This window comes from Mobula birostris, chromosome 14, assembly GCF_030028105.1.
Source record: "Mobula birostris isolate sMobBir1 chromosome 14, sMobBir1.hap1, whole genome shotgun sequence".
In the NCBI taxonomy this organism is placed as follows: Eukaryota; Metazoa; Chordata; class Chondrichthyes; order Myliobatiformes; family Myliobatidae; genus Mobula; species Mobula birostris.
This window is the reverse complement of record NC_092383.1, coordinates 79,023,431-79,045,356: the sequence shown is the minus strand read 5'-3', so window position 1 is coordinate 79,045,356 and position 21,926 is coordinate 79,023,431. Positions and strand designations below refer to the sequence as shown.

Sequence of the window (21,926 nt, the reverse complement as noted above, 5' to 3'; positions counted from 1 at the left end):
AATGATAACGATGTACAATTTTAAATTGAATCAATGAATGGCTATCACAAATTGAAGAGTTAACCAACTTCAATATCCTCATCCAATCCTCCGTCATAAAAGTCAAATTAAGTTCCTTTTCCCAATCCTGTTTAATCTTAGATAAAGGACGCTTATCCCATTGTAATAATAAATTATAAATTCTTCCAATAGAACCCTTAATCAAAAGATTCATACTCATAATAGTATCTAACAGGTCAGCCTCCAATATGTAAGGGAAATTACTTAAATATTTTTGTAAAAAATATCTAACTTGAAGGTATTGCAGAAAGTGTGAGTATGAAAGAGAATATTTATCAATTAATTGTTCAAAGAACAATCTATCTTCTTTAAATAAATGCAAAAAAGAATTAATACCTTTATTTTTCCAAAGTAAAAAAATTGGATCACTTAAAGAAGGCTGAAAAAAGTAATTTCAGTAAATTAAACTACAAAGTTTAAATTTTTTAAGATTAAAAAAATTGCGGAACTGGAGCCAAATTTGTAAAGAATACTTAATCACAGGATATAGGTTTAAACTAACAACTTTACCTAATTGCATAGGTAAAGGAGCTCCCAATAACGAGGTTAAATAAAACTGTTTTACAACTTTCAGTTCCAGGTCTACCCAAATTGGTCGATCACTCTTATCAACCCAGTATAACCAAAAAGCCATATGTCGCAGATTAACAGCCCAATAATGCATTCTAAAATTAGGCAAAGCAAGACCTCCATCCTTTTTCAATTTTTGTAAATGACATTTACTAATTCTTGGTCTTTTATTATTCCATTCCATTATTTTTTGTGCAATTTTCCATTCAAGGGCAATAGTGTTTCCATACCAGGCTGTGATGCCGCCAGTCAATCTACTCTCCTAAAAACATCTATAGAAGTTTGTCAGTTTTAGATGTCATGCTGAATCTCCACAAACACCTAAGTAGAAGTGCTACTGCGCTTTGTAATTGCACTTGCGTGATAGGCACTGGACAGGTTCTCCAACATAATAACACCGAGGAATTTAAAGTTGGTAACCCTCTCCACCTCTGATACTCTGAGGACTGGCTCATGGACCTCTTGTTTTTTTTTTCTGAAGCAAATAATGATTCCATACTATGATTGTATCCCCTTGATGAATTTACACCTAATATACAAAATGATCAAGAGCTTTGTTAGGGCAGATGAACCATTAACTTTTTAAGCTCCAGGATGTCAAAATCACAAGATCCACAGTCAACAATTTAGAAACAGATTCTCCCATCATCAGATTTCTAAATGGTCCATTTTATACACTATTTTGTAACTTATAGCAGCTTTATTCTTTGCACTGTACTGCCATGAGGAAAAATAAATGTCATTTCATGCAAGACAATGATAATAAACACATTTCAGATTTTAGGCAGCCTTATTCTATTACTATGTTACAAAGTCAGGAGACTGAATAGATACCTCGAGTTTGTGTCTGAAAAGAGGATGCTGTCTAAGTTGCATGCCATCTTGGACAATGTCTCCCATCCACTACATAATGTACTGGGTGGGCACAGGAGTACATTCAGCCAGAGACTCATTCCACCGAGATGCAACACAGAGCGTCATAGGAAGTCATTTCTGCCTGTGGCCATCAAACTTTACAACTCCTCCCTTGGAGGGTCAGACACCCTGAGGCAATAGGCTGGCCCTGGACTTATTTCCTGGCATAATTTACGTATTACTATTTAACTATTTATGGTTTTAACACTATTTAATTATTTATGGTGCAACTGTAACAAAAACCAATTTCCCCCAGGATCAATAAAGTATGACTATGACAGCAACAGACTAATACTGTAACTGATAAACCTGTTTTACCTACTTGCCCTTGAAACTGACCTGCAACAAAAGCCTTGGGACCATTTGCAAGAGGACATAATGGCTCTTAAGGGTTATCCCACCTGCAGTAAATTTTGTGATGAGCAAGCAGAGGCAGTATTGAGGGGAAAAAAAAATCACAGAAAAAACTCCATTTTCACCTCAATATTACTGAAAAGTAGGAAGAATTCGTCAAGACCTTGTTTAAAAGATCAGAAATGAGGACAGTGATAGAAACACAATTGTTTATGTGCAAAGTAAAATAATTTTACTCAAACCAGAGGCTGCAGGAAACATTTCCAAAGGTTTCCATCATAGGTAGTTTCAGAGAAAGAGGTCTACTTTGGTTGCCTCCACCTTATTGAGAAGTTGAGCAATTGTTCAAAATCAGAATTGGAAAATTGGACTCTCAGAAGGTGCAGATTGAATGGAAGGCTTTCAAGTATCTCTGCTCAAAACTTCCTAAATTGGAACACTTGCATCATACCTCTAACTATCCTGCTTCAGATGTTTTAAATTATTAAATCACTTTAAAAAGTGATATACACACACACACTTAAAATCTTGCCCAAAAATCCCATCATACTGGACACTGTGAAAGAAATAACAGATCTGAATGTGCGAGATATCATTGATGCTGCGAGGGATCGCTCGATGTGGAGAGCCATGATCGCCCAAGCGTGTAACGTGCAGGGCACACGAAGAAGACTGCTCCTTTGAAATATCATTCTAATTGGTCTGTGTCCTTGCTCTGTAATAGATGAAAGGATGCAACATTCTGCCAAAGTTTCTTCCCTACCAACTTAACTCCCTTTGAATTTGAGGAAACAGGAGAGCTCATCATAATTATGTTTCTATGAAGCTGTACACAAACCACCAGTTCTCTGAGGGGTCAGCACTGGAAAGGGTGAGCAGTTTCAGATTCCTGGGTGTCAACATCACAGAGGATTTATCATGGCCCAGCATATTGATGCATCACAAAAGCATTGCAGCGGCTATACTTGAGTTAGGACTAAAATTTGATATGTTATGAAAGACCGGCAAATTGTTACAAGATGTAATGTGGATCACTGGCTGGCTGCATCACCACCTGGTACAGAGGCTCCAATGTACAGTACTGGAAAAAGTTGAAGAGCCAGCTTTTCAACGAGCTTCACTGTGGCACTAGCCTTCCCACTGAGTGCATCTTCAAAAGGCGGTGACTCAAGGTGGCATCCATCATTAAGGGCCTTCACCATCCAGGACACGCCCTCTTCTCATTACTACCATTGTGGTGATGGTTCAGGAGCCTGAAGACACATTCAACCTTTTAGGAACAGATTCTTTGCCCTTTGCCACCAGAATTCTGAATAGCCCATGAACCCATCAACACTGCCTCACTATTTTAAAATATTTTCAGGTATTGTACTGTACTGCAGCTGCAAAACAAATTTCACAAGTGATAATAAACCTGATTCTGAAAAATAACCAGATAACCCTTTTTTTTTAAATGAGCCATGGAGGTGTAAATAACAGAACAGTGGTAAATAGGCATTTGAGCACACACGCTTCACACAATTACTTTCTCCTGGAATGCATTGAGTGAGGAATGGAGGAAGTAGCAAAAATGCAGCCACTCACCATTACCATCGTTTGGTAGAGTATTCCCCAGGATAAACAATTGTTTCACATCAATCTGCTCATTAGGGTTTTTGTTGCATCTTGCTTTCCTGGTCCTTCAATTTGTTTTCAAAATACCTGCCTCAGTAACACTGCCCATCATGTGTGAAACAGTGCCCCCCAGTGATAAAGCAGCAAAATTTTACATTTTGACAGAAAGTCAAATGACATTCTTAACTAATCTGTCTTGTGTATGTTGTTTCAGCATCATTTATAACCATGATTACACACCATATTTGAAGCTGTAGACTTTTCAGAATAGCAAGATCCCACAAAGCTATTATCACAGCACAGGTTAAATTCTACAGATTAAGTACTGGCCAGAACCTTAAGATTTAGAGGAAGGCATCTTGTCCAATATCCCAGAACATATAAAAATCTTTAGACCTTGTCCCAGATCTCTCTCAGATGGAGTTCAACAGATCCACTACACAATGTTGAAAAACATTCTCAGATACCAAATGATTGGGTGCTTGACACCAAGATCTCTGGGATCTCTGCACCCAGTCCATCAAACTGAAGGTGGACCCCGAAAATATAGCATAGAAACAGGCCCTTTAGCCCATAAAATTCAGAATGACCATTAACTCTTTGTCTTACTCAATTCTTATATTAGCATTCCATTCTCCCTACAGCCAAGCACCTGCCCTACCAACCTTCACATGGTGCGAACCTGAGCACCCAGGCAGTCACAGGGAGAACACACAAATACCACCCAACACCCAAGCTCAGCATGGATCTCTGGGCTTGAGAGGCAGCTTTTGTACCTGGAACATACAAAACTGTTCATAATGAAATCTCATTCTTCAAAATTCTGGACAGTACAGCTTCACCTGTCTTACACGCTTGGCAAATCATCACCCTCCACCATAAATCCACAGAATCATATTTAATATCACCACCATACATCATGAAATTTGTTAACTTAACGGCATGAAATACATGCTAGAGAAAAAATTGAGCTACATCAAAAAAAATAGTTAAGTTAAAATAAGTAATGCAAAATAACAAAAAAAAAGTAGGGAGGTCATGTTCGGGGGTTCAATGTCCAATTAGAAGTCAGATGGCAGAGGAGAAAACTGTTCCTGAATCACTGAGTGTGCCCCTTCATGCTTCTGTTCCTCCTTTCCGTCGGTAATAGTGTGAACAGAGCATGTCCTGGGCGGTGAAGGTCCTTAACGATGGACACCATCTTCCTAAGGCACCTGTCCTTAAAGTCTGGAGGCTGGTACCCATGATAGAGCTGACTAACTTTACAAGTTTCTGCAACTTATTTTGATCTTGTGCAGTAGCCCTCTCCCCACCCCATCACCCCCCCATAACAGATGGTGATGCAGCCAGTCAGAAGGCTCTCCACTGTACATTTGTAGAAGCTGAGTGTTTTAGTTGACAAACCAAATTTCCTCAAACTCCAAATGAAATATAGCCACTGCCTTGTCTTCTTTATAGCTGCATCAATGTGTTACTTCCAGGTTAGCTCCTCAGAAATACTGACACCCAGGAACTTAAATTGCTCATGCTCTCCACTTCTGATTCCTCAATAAGGATTAGTTTGTGTTCCCTCGTCTTACTCTTCCTGAAGTCCACAATCAGCTCTTTAGTCTTGCTGACACTGAGCGTGAGGTTGATGCTGCAACACCACTCAACAGCTAGTACATTTCACTGCTGTATGCCCTTTCGTCACCATCTGAAATTCTGCCACCATCAACAAATTTATAGATGGCATTTGAGATATGCTTAGCCACACAGTCATGGGTGTGGAGAGAGTAGAGCAGTGGGCTAAGCACACGTCCCTGGGGAGTGCCAGTGTTAACTGCCAGCAAAGTGGAGATGTTATTTCCAATCTGCAGATTATGGTCTTCCAGTTAGGAAGTTGAGGATTCAGTTGCAGAGGGTGTTAGAGGCCTATGTTCTGTAGCTTTTCGATCAGTACTGTAGGAATGATGGTGTTCAATGCTCAGATAATCAATAAACAGGACACACAAACAAAATTAGGTCATTCAGCCCATCAACTCTGCTCCATCATTCAATCTTGGCTGATTTATCTTCTCTCAATCCTTCTCCATATAACCCTTGACACGCTTACTTATCAAGAACCTATCAATCTCCACGTTGTATATTCCTTGGCCTCCACAGCCATCTGTAGCAATGAATTCCAGATTCACTAAGCTCTGGCTAAAGAAATTCCTCATCTGTTTCAAAGAGACATCCAATTATTCTAAGCCTTTGCCCTCTGGTCCAATACTTTTCCCACTATTAGGAACACTATTAGGCCTTTCAATATTTTAAACACGAAAAAGTCTGCAGATGCTGGAAATACAAATTGCTGGAGGATCTAAGCAGGTCAGGCAGCATCTGTGGAAATGAACAAACAGTTGAAGTTTCAGACCAAGACCTTAATCAGGAATGAAAAGGAAGTGGGAAGATGCCAGAATAAAAAGTTGGGGGGGGGGGAGGGTAAAGAGAAAAGGAGTCAAGCTGGAAAGTGATGGGGAAGCCAGAAGGGTGGGAAAGGTAAAGTGCTGGAGAAGAAAATTTGATAGAGAGGAGAGTGGACCATGAGAGAAAGGGAAGCAAGGGGGGCCTAGCAGGAGTGATGGGCAAGCAATAAGAGGTAAAGGCCAGAGCAGGGGATAGAAGAAAAGGGGAGGGAGAGGGAGAGGGATTATTTTTATTGTAAGATATCAATATTTATGCAATCAGGTTTGCAGGCCACCCAGACAGAATGCAAGGTGCTGCTCCTCCACACTGAAGATGGCCTCATCATGGCAGAAGAGGCCATGGACCGGCATTTTAGAACAGGAAGTGGAATTAAAATTAAAACATTTGGCCATTAGGAAGTTCTGCTTTTGGCAGGTGAACGGTGAAGCTCGGTGAAGCGTTCCTCCAATTTACTACGGGTCTCACCAATGTAGAGGCGGCCACATCAGGAGCACCAGACACAATAGACAACCCCAGCAGGTTTGCAGGTGAAATGTTGCCTCACATGTAAGAACTGTTTGGGGCCCTGAATTAGGGTGAGGAAGGATGTGAATAGGCAGGTGTAGCACCTAGGCCACTTGCAGGGATAAGTGCTGGGAGGGTGATTAGTGGGGAGGAAGAATGGACAAGGAAAACGTGGAGGGAGCAATCCCTGCAGAGGGTGGCAAGTAAAGATGTGGTTAGTGGTAGGATCCCTTTGGAGATAACAGAAACTGCAGAGGACAATGTGTTGGATGCAGAGGTTGATGGGGTGGTAGATAAGGACAAAAGGAATTCTCATCACTGTTAAGACAGCAGGAAGATGGGGTGAACACAGATGTTTGGGAAATGGAAGAGATGTGGGGGAGGGAGGGAAACTCCATTCTTTGAAGGAACAGAAAGCCATTTCCTAGGAACAAATGTGGCAGACACAGAGGAATGAGAAAAGGGAACAGCATTTTTACAGGAGATGGGGTGGGAAGAGGTATAGTCAAGATAACTGTGGGAAACAGTAGGTTTATAATAGATGTCGGTTGACAGTTCGTCTCCAGAGATGGAGACAGATTGAGAAAGGGGAGAGAAGTGTCAGAATTGGACCAAGTGAATTTAAGGGCAGTGTAGAAGTTGTAGGCAAAGTTAATGAAGTTTTCTTGCTCAGCATGGGTGCATAAAGCAGCACCAATGCAGTTGTCAGTATAGCAGATGAAGATTTGGGGAGAATAACTGGGGAAGGCTTCAGACATGGACTGTTTTACATAGCCAAAGAGGCAGGCATAGCCGGGCTCATGCGAGTACCCATGGCTATCCCTTGAGTTTAGAGAAAGTGGGAGAAGCCAAAGGAAAAATTGAGGGCAAGGACCAGTTCCGCCAGACAGGGGAGGGTGGTGGTGGAGGAGGGGAATTGGTTGGCTCTTTGGTCAAGAAAGCAGCAGAGAGCTTTGAGGCCTTTTTGATGGGGGGGGGGGCAGCAGTGGAAGTGTATAAGGAAAGTGAGGTGGTCAGGACCAGGGAATTGAAAGTTTGAGATCAAGGGCATGAGAAGTGTATTACATGAAGGTGGGAAGGGACTGACCAAGGGGGATAGCTTGGAATCAAGGCACAAGAACACGAGTTCAGTGGGGCAAAAGCAGGTAGACAATAGGCCTACCCAGTCAGTCTGGTTTGTGGATCTTGGGTAGGAGGCAAGCAGTGCAGTACAAGGGAACTATGAATTTGGTAGTAGTGGATGGAAGTTTTTTTTAGAGTTGATGAGGTCAGTGATGGCATTAGGAGAGTTTTCAGATGGTCTGGAGTGGGGTCCTCTTCAAGGAGTATGTATGAGGTGTCTGAGAGTTGCTGCCTGGCCTCAGCAAGTTAGAGGTCAGTGTGCCTCGTGAAATCAGCAACCCATTTGTCTACGGGAATGGTGGCAAGGTTGTGATCGGTGTGGAGTGGTGGGCAGTGTGTCAGAAAGGGTGTGGAATTCTTGACAAAGAAGAGGACTCGGAGATGGAGGCGACAGGAGAGCTCATCGTTGTGGACGCAGATCTCACTGAGGTGTGGGCAGAGGAAGGCAAATTTGAGGCCCTTGTTGAGGACAGAGGGGAAGGTCAGAGGGAATGATGAAGACAGCAAGGATGAGAGATAGGATCTTGGGGAAGGTGGGGTGGTGGGAAGTTGGAGGGTGCAAGGACCAAGAGGTTGTTGTGGGGACTCCGAGGTTGGAGAAAGGGGAGCTGATAGGTTTCAATGAGATTTTCCCCCAACCCCCATTTTTCTGAACTCCAGCAAGTACAGGCCTGAGCCATCAAATGTACCTTATACATTAACTTTTTCATTCTTGTAAAACTCCTCTGGACTCTCCAATGCCAGCATATCCTTTCTCAGATACGGAGACCAAAACTGCTCACAATACTCCAAGTGCGATCTGACCAATGCCTTATAAAGCCTCAGTATTAGATCCTTGCTTTTATATTCTAGTTCTCTCAAAATGAATGCTAACATTGCATGTCTACCTTACTACCAACTCAACCTGCAATTTTAAGGGAATCCTTCACTAGGACTTCCAAGTCACAGGGCGCCTAGGTAGCATAGTAGTAGTTTGTGTGATGCTATTATAGCTCAGGGTGGATTTCAGAGTTCGATTCCCATGCTATCTGCAAGAAGTTTGTACGTCTTTCCCCCAGTCCAAATACTTACTGGTTAGCAGACTAATTAGTCACTGTAAATTGCTCTGTGATCAGGCTAGTGTTAATTAGGTGAATTGCTGGGAATTGCAGATTGCTGAGTCAGAACAGCCTGTTCCACACTGTACCTCCAAATAAAGTCCCTAATTTCTGAATTCCCTCCCCATTTAGAAAACAATCTACAAAAATGCATGGTCATTATCTTCCCTGCACTGTCTTCCATCTGGCACTTATTTGCTGATTCTCCTAATCTGTCCAAGTCTTTCCACAAACTCCCTGATTTATCAATGCTATCTGCACTACCCATCTCTGTGTCATCCATAAACCTGGCCACAAAACCATCAATTCCGTCACCTGAATCATTAACATAGAACGTGAACAGTAGCAGATCCAAAACCGACCCATACGGAACACCACTGGTCACTGTCAGCCGATCAGAAAAGGCTCCCTTTATTCCCACTCTTTGCCTTCTGCCAGTCAACCAATCTTGTTTAGTAGCCTGTGTGACACCTTGCCAAAGGCCTTCTGAAAACCCAGCTTAAAACATCTGACTCTTCTTTGTCTATCTTGACTTATTTCCTCAAAGAATTCCAACAGATTCATCAGGCAAGATATCCCCTTAAGGAAACCATGTATACAATCTGGAAAACAAAACACTTTTGGTACACTGATGTTACTGGTTAGTTTACCTTCATATTTCATCTTTTCTCTCCTTATGACTTTTTTTGTTGCCTTCTGTTGGTTTATAAAGGCTTCCCAATTCTTTAGCTTCCCCACCAATTTTATGCCCTGTTTTGCTTTAATGCTCTGACTTCCCTTGCATCTTTTCTTTAGAATGTTGCTTCTTTGGGATACACTGATCTTGTGTCATCCAAATTACCATCAGAAACTTAACCATTACAACTCTATTGTCATCCCTGCTAGTGTCCCTTTCTAATCAATGTCAGCCAGCTCCTCTCCCATGCCTCTGTAATTGCCTTTAGTCCACTGTAATGCCAATACATCTGATATTAGCTTCTCCCACTCAAACTACAAGGTGAATTCTATCATTATGTTTACTGCCTCCCAAGGATTCTTTACCTTAAGCTCCCTAATCAAATCTGATTCACTACACAACAGTTCAGAATTGCTTCTCACCTAATGGGCTCAACCACAAGCTGCTTTAAAAAGCTATTTCATCGACAATCTATAAATTTCCTTTTGGAATTGAGCACTAACTTGACTTTCCCTACCTGCATATTGAAATCCCCATGTCTATTGTGTCATTGCCCTTTTCACATAACTTTTCTATATCTCATTGTAATTTGTACCCCACATCCTGGCTACTGTTTGCAGACCTGTGTAACTCCATTCAGGGTCTTTTGACCCTTGCTGTTTCTTAGCTCTACCCACAATAATTCTACATCTTCTGATCCTATGTCATTTCATTCTAAGAATTTGATTTTTACCAACAGAGCCATCTCACCCCTTCTGCCCACCTGCCTGTCCTTTTGATACACATCCTTCAATGTTAAGCACTCAGTTCTAGATCTTCTTTCAACTGTGGCCCACAACATCAAGTTTGACTACCTTAATTTGTACAATGCATGCATTCAAATAATGCTTTTAGCCCTGTATTCACCAGACTTTTCAGTTTTGTCTCCATGATGCCGGAGGTTAAATTCTTATCCCTTTCTAAACTTTGACATTCTTTATTCTGGAGACTCCAGTAACTCTACTCCTTTTACTTTATTCATTTTCTCAAGCTGTTGAATCCACCCCAGAATCAATTTGATATCTTTGTTGCAGTTCCTCCACCACACAAGCTTTAGCTTATCTTAAAGCACTTTAGAACCACTACAAATGTTGCTGAAGTGACGATATTTTAAATAACTTCAAATCCTTGGAACACAACAATACATTCTTCTCTCCATTCAAATGAAGTAGCACAAGATTAAATTTCATTTCAGTGGTGCCATCTTGTGGGGAAGATTGAACCATTTAAAACATTTGAAATTGGAAAAAGAATACTAAACAAAATACATAGTATTCAAATTCGTTTGAAAGTAAGATCAAAGGTTAGAATAAAGACTTTTGCATTTGGAAATTATCATCTGAAATTAGAACCCTAATAAAAAGCTCGAATAAGGACTGCTGGCTGGCGTGCACCACCCACGCCCAGTCAAGACCCTCCAATTTCAAACAGAACCACAATTCAAAGGGTACATACAAGAACTTAGACCTCCACATTCAATAGACTTTATTATCAAGGTTTTGAAATGATAGCAATATGGCACTTTGCGGCAGCTTGGGAATGAAGACCTATACAATTTAGAACATTCAAGGTTATTAAAAACTGATAAGGGTTTCCTGCTTAGATGAGAAACCTAGCAGTAGTATTTCCTCTCACACAGACCCCACCCAATTACAATTTTTTCCCTTAAGCATTTTCTGTTTACTTCAAATATTCCATGAGGTAGAAGGCAGTTTCACATCCTGAGCAATCATCGTTAAAACACGTCTTTATTGGATTGAGTACATTAAAATTAGACCCTTAACTTTGGCTGATCCGCAATGGAAACCATTTCTAATCAAATTTCTTTATAAAATTCACTATAAAGCTATCTTCCCAAAATTTTTCTGGAAGCTCAACTTGTTCAGGTTTGAGCTAATTGTTAATAACCCAAATTCTCCAACTTTCATTTACTTAATCTACAAGATTGCAAACTTGCAAGACGTTATAAAAATATTGGTGAAATACATAAACATTTATAACAGAATGGGAGAAAAAAAAATTTTGAAACATCAACTTTATTAATGTCACTAGCGTACCTCTGAACCTCCCTTGACTATATATATATATATAAAAAAATAAAACCAAAAGCTACCTCTGAACTTTTTAGCCTGACTGGAAATAATTTGTGAACTCACTTATTAAAATGAATTCATTAGAGACACTATATAAATGAAAATGAGTTATTACGTTCAACCAGGGTATCAGACCAAAATGATAAATTTGATGCAAGCCACAAAATTCAGGTTAGATTTTAAGCAGCATTCCAATATAAAGCTAGGGGCTAGAGATTTAGGGATGAATTCTAAAACTTGTAGACTTCGGTACTTGAAAACAGTTATCAATACCACAAACATGAGGCAGTATCCGAGAAGAGTAGAGATCCTAAAGGATCAGACTAGAACAGGCCAGGTTATTGCAGCCATAGTGGAAAGGCCTTGCTTGAAAATAATGTTAGATTTTAAAATTGAGATGGGTAGTAATGTGAGCCAGTTACTCAATGGAAGATTAGGCAGTACGAGAGGCTTGCAAAAATACACTTAAAAATAAATATAAAGCACTACATTGTGAAAGTTGCTCTCAAATTACTTCTGTGTTAGCAAAGTATCAGTACTCCTACTCAGCAAGACAACTTAAGCTAAAAGAAAAACTACAGGAGCTTACTTGTCCCAGAAATCTTAACAGCAGGAATTTCACAGACCACTGAAGTTTTAATAACATCACTAGTTCAAGAAATACCATGCATCAGCAACATGTAAAACTTCTGATCCATTTACCATTTCATCCACTCAAGGATGTTTTTTGAACTCATGCTAAGTTCAAAGCTTGCAGCTGAAAAGAGGCCTGCTATTGCGTGTTGCACAAGGGAAGAGAGGAACGTATAACAGTGTATGCAGCAGACTAATGCCAGAATTTCCCAGAATGAAACATCCTGCCAAATCTGCAACACAACGCACTGGTTGAAATACTTTTTTAAACTTAGATTCAAAAGCAAACAAATGAGACCCAGGAAGCCAATTTAGAGTTGGTTTAGTATAATATATTTCAGCTTTAAAGAGACATAGAAATCAGCTTTCCACAGTTTTCCTATAAAAGACCCCATTTTCCAAAGCATTATGCACAAAACATTTTAATTAGAATACAATTGTATCGTGAAAGTAAGGTGATCCTGCAACATCCCAATATAAAATGGAGTCACAATGACCAAAAGTAGATGTTAACTGCTGGGATAAGTCCATCAAGGAACAATATGGACTAATAATGTCAAAAACCATCAATGAACTATTAGTGCTTGATAGGGAGAAGAGGTGCAATGATAAAGGCCAATATGTAATCAACTCTTAATTTCACTTGCAACATCTACAACATTGGAAATGTGTCCATGCTTTTTGTATAATCATACAACTAACTCATCATTAAATCCACATTGGTTATAACCACTATGCAAAAAGGTGAAAATACTGTCTGTTCAAGCAATGCACATGGCAAATTTCAGGAACAGTATGTGCAAACGGTCTTCTGGAGATCTTTTTAAATTGAAGATATAAAAACGGGTGAAGCCTCTTCAGATATGTTAATTTCTTTTGAAATTGGAAATGCTGGCACTTTCCAATTAGGCAACAGTTCTTCATACCTGAAAATATATAGAATACAAGTCATGAAATCAAATCATACAAAAACTCTCATAATTGTTGCAAATGTACAATTGTATAAAAGGATAATGTTATATGATTTGTAAATACTAAAAACAATAAATTCATCTGGAATTTACCATCCTGAAACAGGTGTGAAAACAAGCTACTTTAAAACAGGTCTTTGGCATCTAGTACATTAGAATTTTCCAAAAATATTAAACTTGCATGCACTGCCCATTAAAAGCAGCATTAAATTTCAGTCTATGATAGCAACAGAATACTTACAACAATAATTCTGAATTCAAGAAAAATGGGTTTGACAAAATAATTGAGGGATACAAGTGATATTTATACAGAACTTTTGAATTTGGAGATTGAGCAGGTGGATTGCAATGGCTTCTTATGTACATTCCCATCCAAAGACTGATCAGTAAAGCTTAGTTATTCATCCAATGAATACATTGCCTTTGAGCAGGATGGCAAATTTAAAGCTATGGAAAATCAGTTTCAGGATACTAATCAGATAAACACACATTTTACAGCAAATTAACACAAAATTTTCACAAAATTGGGACATCAAGTTACTAAAACAGTCCTGTCTCATCAGATACCATTAAGTCAAACATCATAATCAGCAAACAACTGGGAATTAAAACTGCTAAATTGTACAGCATTAAGTGAAAATATAAATTCAGAAACAATGGAAATACACTAAACAAAATTTATACTGCTAATCTTAAAGGTACAATTGGCTAGTATATCAATATTGTTAACTAATGAAAGCTAATGCTAAATGAAACAATGGTAAGCTTGTGTAATAATGAATTACAGATCATACCTGGCTCAGACCTGCTGCATAGCAGAAGTTTAAAGCAGCAGACATTGGGATTTCTTCTTTTTTGACTTTTCCACTGGCGCTTTCCTATTGATCTGTCTGACCAGGTCATAAAAGATCTACAGAAACAGAATGTTTTAGTTAGAGAGAGTGCATGACACACACACACACATTCATTAAAGTGGGACAGCTAGTAGAGGCACTCACACAGCACTCGAGAGCTTAAGCTCAACTTTAGGTGCTGTCTATACAAAGTTTACAGTTTCCTTCTGCAACCATTTGGGTTTTGCAAAGGAGCTTCAGTCTTCTCCATAATCCCACTGAAGTATGTGTCGGTAGGGACTGGCCACTGTAAATAAATTGCATCCATTGTGTACTGCAGGGGTCCCCAACCTTTTTCGCACCCAGACTTGTTTAATATTGTCAATATTCTTGCGGACCAGCCAACGGGGGGGGGGGGGGGGCTGGTGTTCAATTACGGTTAAACTCACCTTGACATGTCTTTTACAGTTAGGGTTGCCCACTTTCTCACTCCCAAATAAGAGATAAAAATAGCAGTCAAATACGGGACAGTGTTTACCCCGAGAAAGACTACCATGACCATGAAGCCTTGCACAGGCACCTGTGCGTGCATGCGTGACGTACACATACGTGCCAATTTTTTTTCCCCCACAAATCGGTTTTGACTTAATCTTCCCAACTACAATGTACATACCTTATTACTACTTTTTATAGGCTGTGTATTTATCATATCATTCCTGCTTTTACTAATGTTAGTGTTACTTTAGGTTTTATGTGTTATTTGGTATGATTTGGTAGGTTATTTTTTGGGTCTGGGAACGCTCAAAAATTTTTCCCAAATAAATTAATGGTAATTGCTTATGCGCTTTATACCATTTCGGCACGAAAGGTTTCACAGGAACACTCTACCTTAGTGGGGGAAATACGGGACAAGGGCAGTCCCATATGGGACAAACCAATTTAGCCCAATATACGGGACAGTTGGCAACCCTATGTTCAAGTTCAACAGTGTGTGACAGAGAATGAGGAAAGGTGCAGCTCACTCGTATTGTTTACTCGTGGCCTGGTAGCATATGCTTTGCGGCCCGGTGGTTGGGGACCGCTGGTGTAGTGGGTGGCAGAATTTAGAGAATGGCGAGAATGTGTGTGGGGGGGGGAGGAAATCGATTAATGTAAATTGGTGCTTGATGGTTGGCATGGACTCAGTGGGCTGAAGGGCCAGCTTCCCTACTGTACCTCTATGGCAATACACAATGGTGGGTAATTTGAAAAGTGATTTGAGAGTGTTGCATCCTTCATCGTTATACAGACAGAATGAATCAAATTAATTTATAGTAATTTAGTGAAATAATACCTTATGTTAAAAGTTACAAAGATTGTCAAAGTTAAGGCAAGTCAGAATCCTTCATAAGCTGCACCTTGCTCTAGTGAGGGTGAATCTAGAGAACAGTGTTCATACAAATGAGAAACTGACAGGCATTAAAAGCAGTCACTGCTGTTATACTGCAAGGAAAAAAATCCCTGAAATCCATGGGGGGTGGGGGGGGGGGGGGAGAAATAGAGATTGAGGCATAATCATAATACCAAGAGGAATGGGAGAGGCTAGTTAAAACAAATTTTAAGTCATAACTGGATAAATGAACAGTGTTCTTGCTGTGGCTCAAAGAGCCTCTATACACCAAATTATCTTAATGAATAAAGGGTGAAACATAGCATCAAGAAACAAACAAGGAGGCAAATACTCAAGTCAATCTTGTCCAAGAATGGAAACTGCATGCCAAAAAGCATCAGAAGCCCTTCTCAATAACATCCATTTTATATTAAACGTTCCCTTGCCAGGAGGAGAACAGCTAGACAGGTAGATCTCAAGTACATATGTGCACGGGCAAAAATAATTATACAAAATATATGTGCCTAGAATGCACTACTTTGGGCGGCAGTGGAGGGAAATACGATAGAAGCATTCAGGAAATTCTCAGATTGTCATGTGACTAGAAGGAATAGATACTGTAGGCAAGAGGAATTAGTTTAGTTGGGCATTTTATTGCCAATTTAATTAGGTCAGCTCAACATTGTGGGCCAGAGGACCTGTTTCTGTACTTGTCAATAACATAATCCACAAGTTACTCTAAAATAGAGAATGTGGGTCTTAGAGAACGGACATTTGCACAAACCTCATTAACATTGATCTTCGACTTTGCAGAGGACTCTAAAAAGGCACAGTTGTTCCATTGTCTTGCTAGGTTCTGGCCCTGTTCTTTGCCCACTACTCGCTCATCTTCCAAGTCGCACTTATTGCCAACCAGAATCATGGGAACCTGAGTGAAGACAAATAACAATGTTAGAGTTTTAGTTTAAAAATTCCCTGTCAAACTTTAATATAATGGATTCTGGTTAATTGGGCCATTGGTTAATCTGGGCAGCCGCTTATTTGGGAGAACTCTTAAAGAGCAACAACTAATCAAGAAAATTGCTAGGATTCTTTTTGTTTATTTGGGACACTATGCTGCTTAAGTGGGGGAGGAGACTTGTCAAACAGGTTCTAACTAGCGGCAGTTGTGCACGCTTGTGTGGCTGTTAGACTCTACAGTTGGCCCTCCTTATCCGCGAGTTCTGCACGTGCAAATTCAACCAACCGCGAATCGAGAAAACCCGGAAGTGCTCTTCCAGCACTTGCTGTTCGAGCATGTACAGACTTTTTTCCCTTGTCATTATTCCCTAAACAATGCAGTATAACAACTATTTTACATAGCATTTATATTGTATTAGGTATAAGTAATCTAGAGATGATTTAAAGTATACGGGAGGATGTGCGTAGGTTATCGTAGATCGGAATCAAAAGAAAACCGTAAGTTCTCTTACTAAGTAAGTCGGAGCAGGTACATAAGGTATTAATTAGCGTCAATTAGTCAAATGTTTGTCTTAGGATGTAATATATATTTTACCTTTCTATGCATATAAAATACTTAAGAAACATATGTTTCAGCGCTGGGCTTGGGAACGGAAGTTCCCGAGTTCGATCCAGTGACAGATCGTTCCTGAGTTTGATCCAGTGACAGACCACTCCCAAGCGTGCTCTCCATCCCTGCCGGGTTGATGTGGAGGATCAAAAACCCAAAACCCAATAATTAAACCACTGTGCTGCTTAGTAATAATTGTAGCTTTAATCGGGCAGGGCCTTTTTCATTTTATCCTTTAAAATTGTTCCGATCGTTGACTGACTGTAGCCTAACACTTTTCCAATGACCGATGGCATTTCACCTCTTTCTGATCACTTTATTTTACATCATGATTGCGATTATTTTCGTGAACAGAAACACTGCAGATTCAGAGCTCCGCCGCCGGGTTCTAATGCCCACCGCACCGAGACAGGTTAAATAAGGTCCAGGGTTCCGCTGGGTCCTAAGGTCCACCGCATTTACACAGGGAATAAGGGACTTGAGCATCTGCGTTTTTTGGTATTCACGAGGGGTCCCGGAACCAATCCCTTGCAGATAAGGAGGGCCGACTGTACACTGTGCTTCGAGCAAAGTTTTAAAATAGCCTCAATTGCATGCGTTTGTGTTCAAAAAGTGATTTTTGTCACTGATAGTTGGTGAGAAATGAGCAGTAGACCAATTCAGAACTGTTTTGCTCACTGCTGTTTCAAGCATTTAAGCTTGGAGATGCCAGGAACAACCAGGAGTGAAAATGAAACCATTTCACTACTTCAAGTTAGGAACTAAAAATTTGAAAGTATCAACAACCTTGAATGTTACAATGAAAATTATGCTTTAAGGATGCAACCATTGTATGAAGGAAGTCCATATCTGCTCTAGGTGTCTACACTGATTTTGTTCATTGGGTGCACTGGATGAATTTCTCCATCAATATTAGGAACTAATATTTTTATAGTACTATTGGTAGTGTTCTAAATTGTTCTGTAATTCATTTAAATGCGTAATTTTGTTACTCAGTTTGTCTTTTTTTATACCTTAACTACACATTTGTATTTCCATGAAACTTCAGCTAATTGGAGCAGCCCAAAATGTACCAGTCCCGATAAGGCCCAGTCAACTAGAATCCCTTGTATTCCTATGTTATTTGAAATTATTTCATTACCTATTTGTACAGTACAAAGGACAAGACAAATTCTTTCTCTTGTTGATTAAGACGACAAATGTTTCCCTTATGGATTAAAATAATCCCACCCATCAAATCTTTTACTGATAGAAATATTAAGTGTCAAGAGACGCAAAGCTGTACTGGAGCCCAACGTGATCAGATTCACCTCAGAGGTTGTTATGAGAGGTTATGGCTTAATGTCTCAACTTCAGGACCAATTTTTTTTCCTCCTGTTCCCACCCGCATAGAATGTGAAGTTACAAGAAAAAATGTAAACTTCAATGCTTTAACTTCATTACATCTCAACATCAGAAATATTAACAAGGTGACTGGTGAAATACGGCATTTCAACAAACTTTCATGAAACAGCTCCATTCCTTCAGTCACTGTCATCAAATTTTCACCTAGATTCTCCAATGTTTATTTGGTTTATGCTCCAAGATGCCAGACCAACTTTTGGATATCAAAGCACTTGGGTCAGTAATAATTATCTTAATTACCACACTGGTTTGTAAAAGGTAATACATATGACTAAGTAACAGCACCAGCTAGTTAACAAGCTTCAATAAATTGACATGACTGTTTGGCATCGACGTAGAACAAAGGAGTAATGGTTGGATCTGATTTAAAGTACAAGTCTCTGATAACCCAATTTATTTGATTTTATAAAGAATTTAATTTGACTGCCATGGACCTGGTGTTAATTTATTAAACATGAAAGGTTTGGAAAGCCTACTTACAGTGAACAAAGTTTCACTACAACTCAATTAAAAAGTTGGCACAATGCCCCCTTACGACCCAATATCAAATTATATAGATAATATTAAACAACCACCACCAAAAATACATTTATTGAACCTAGCTCATTGTTGGGAGGTAGTCTTGTCTCATGAGCTAGTGATTCTACAACAGCTATTCAACTTTTTCACAAAGCACCCTTTCTAGATGATTGATTTACAAGTGGAAGCTTGATAAGCCAAGTCCCTCCACTTAAATTTTCAATTGCATATTACAAGATAGAAATGCATCTTGGTTCAATGGAATTGGAATGACAGGTAGCTTTTGTCTGACACCAATTTAAAAAAAACATTATGATCATTCTTCCAGTTCTAGTCCATAAAACAGATTGATTCCAGTTTCACTGTGTCATGGTGAGAAATGACCCAACTTCAGATATAACTGCCATAAAACATTACATGTTTGTAATTCTCAAATAGCACTATTTTCAACTTTAAAAGCTTCTATCACCTTAAAAGAGACAGAGAGCTGAAAGTGGAACATTAAAAAAAGCCTTATTCTGAAAAATTTAAACATTTCAGCTGAAAGCCATAGTTAAAACAACATAGCCGCTACGCTATCAAATCACAAATTTAGATTTATTGAAGTGATCTGAAAAAGGTTTCTGACTATGAAATAATTGTTTTAAGGCCAGTTAGTACTGTAATGTCTAAGTGGAAGAAATATTCAGCTATTAGCCCTTCTACTTGTGCAAGATATCAGACCTAGAGCAAAGCACCTTCTGGTGGTACAGCAAACCACCAGGTTACAAATTATAAAAGGAAGCCAGACCATCTAGTAGCATCCTTGATACTAGACATTGATGCAACCAAGGCAGAGCCAGCCAGAAGTCCTATACGAAAGAAACCAGGGGCTTGTGCCATAACTGGCTCCACCCCAGAAAGATGTAGCTTAATATCACATGCAGCATCACCAGAAGGAAGAGTAGAGCTTCAAGTTGGAATGGAGTAATTCTGAAAGTCTACAAGACTGAACCCAGATACAAGTTTAAGCATCAGATCAATGAGGGCAAGAAAACACGTTTATTTTACTACCACTTAACAAAAGCACAATATCTATCTAGTAACTCTCTTAAGGATAAGGTTTTCAGACTGCACAGATGTCGAGAAACAATAAAGGGAAGAAAGCTACTTTAGCATCATCCTCAAGATGTAGGCTGATCCATCAGCAGTAGCTATTGGTGAAAGTTGTGACAACTTGGACAGATATGAATAACCAAGTCCAAGACATTTCTTTATATTCAATGGCATTAACATTTTCAAGTACTTGATTCTGAAATACATTACAGAAGTAGCTGTTGAAGCAAAAAAAAAAAAAAAAAAAAAATGCTATGCTAAGGCTTCAACAGCTTCTCCCAAATCAAGTGAGGACGGTGAAGAACCGGGAACACTAAAGTTAACCAGAACCCTGGCTTAACATTTTTTCATTGCAAGAAATACATCCTAATCACAACAGTACATAATCTCCAGCAACTGAAGATTCATTAAAACTTTGGGCTGGGCAACACATGCCCCGATTGAATTAAAAATGATCAAGTTTAACATCTACTCAAAAGATTTTGGTGCTCTACCAACGTTGGTCAGCCCACAATCAGGGCACCAACCAGCTACCATAGTTAAATAAAGTATTCCAAAAAGCAATGAAGTCCACCTGCAGTGTTTCACTTTACAACCAAATGTGAATTTCCAGCAAGTTTACAAGCCACTTAATTATCCAAATCCTTTCACTTCAGAATCCAGCTATTGAAGACATATCCTGATGTGCAGAGCTTGCACCTTGGCATTAGACAGGAACCAAACTGCAAGAAATAGTTGTACTCCTCAGATTAGCACTATAAATTATATAAATATAAAGATAACACTTTGCAGAGCAAGTGATCAGATTTCAATTTCTGCTGCCATCTACAAGCGGTTTGGAAATTCTCTGTGAATTTCCTCGCAGTTCTCTTGATTCTGGACAGTAGCAACACATCTTCAGACTGTTGGTCGTTAAGGCAAAATGACATTTCACTGTACTTTTGATCTGTATGTGACAAAGCTTACATAGATTTCAAATATTACATAGATTTAACACAGATAAACAATTAAATAACATGATGGCAAGTAGCACAGTAAAATCAGTGTTTTCACTTTAAAAGTTTGCAGGAATATTGAGTGCTGTAATGCTGAAAAAATCTATTACAGTGGACATCCATACTAGCTGTGGCAAGGAAAGAAACTCATGGCAAGCCAAAGCACACTTGCTTTCAAGAACGTATATTAGCAATATCTTAAGACTTTCCTTTACAATTTTGAGGTTCTTCAATGCTAAGGATTTAAACGATATCTGCTCAATATTTTTAGATACTTCACTTAAAACAAAAGTCTGTCTCTCTTGGACAAGGCATCTTAAAATCTTTTAAAATTTTTGGCTCACTGGTAGATCTCAAGTTCAGTTGTACTCAATGATTACTCAGGGAATATAACTGGGTGTGGGTCTACTTAGCCCTTTCAAACCGCCAACAATCTGTTCTTGCATTGCAAAAGTCTTTTTTTTAAAACAATGAAGCCAGTTTATGACTTTGTTTCAATATAAATACAGCCCTTTAAAAAATTTTACTGTACTCACATCCTGAAGGAAAACTGCTTACCATTTTAGCACAAGTTTTTATAGTACATTTCTTCTCAGCTGGCAATGTTTTTTTTCCCAAGGATCTGTGCTGGGTTCTTTGTTGTTTGTTATCTATATCAATGATCTGGATGATAATGTGGTTAACTGGATCAGCAAATTTGTAGATGACATCAAAACTGGAGTGTAGTGGACAGCGCAGAAGACCATCATGGCTTGCAGCAGAATCTGGGCCAGTTGGAAAAAATGGCAGATGGAATTTAATGCAGACAAGTGTGAGGTGTTGCATTTCAGTAGGACCAACCAGGGTAGGTCTTACGTAGTGGGTGGTAGGGCACTGAGGAGTGAAGTAGAACAAAGGGATCTGGGAATACAGGTCATAATTCATTGAAAGTGGTGTCACAGGTCATAAAGCTTTTGGCATATTGGCCTTCATAAATCAAAGTATTGAGTGCACAGGAGATGGAATATTATGGTGAAGTTGTAGAAGACATTGGTGAGGCCTA

General features: G+C 39.3%; 1 protein-coding gene across 3 annotated transcripts in view; it reads right to left on the bottom strand.

Annotated features, from left to right (window-relative positions):
* Window positions 1–12,438: 12,438 nt before the first annotated feature.
* The window catches only part of rap1aa (RAP1A, member of RAS oncogene family a), a 114,301-nt gene continuing 104,813 nt past the window's right edge, over window positions 12,439–21,926 (bottom strand). For all 3 annotated transcript variants that reach the window (XM_072278732.1, XM_072278733.1, XM_072278734.1), the window contains exons 6-8: window positions 16,086–16,229; window positions 13,894–14,009; window positions 12,439–13,054 (exon numbers count right to left, since the gene is read on the bottom strand). In XM_072278732.1, coding sequence (XP_072134833.1) covers window positions 13,923–14,009; window positions 16,086–16,229 — 231 coding nt within the window. In that variant the 3' untranslated portion in view covers window positions 12,439–13,054; window positions 13,894–13,922. The remainder of the gene's footprint in view (window positions 13,055–13,893; window positions 14,010–16,085; window positions 16,230–21,926) is intronic.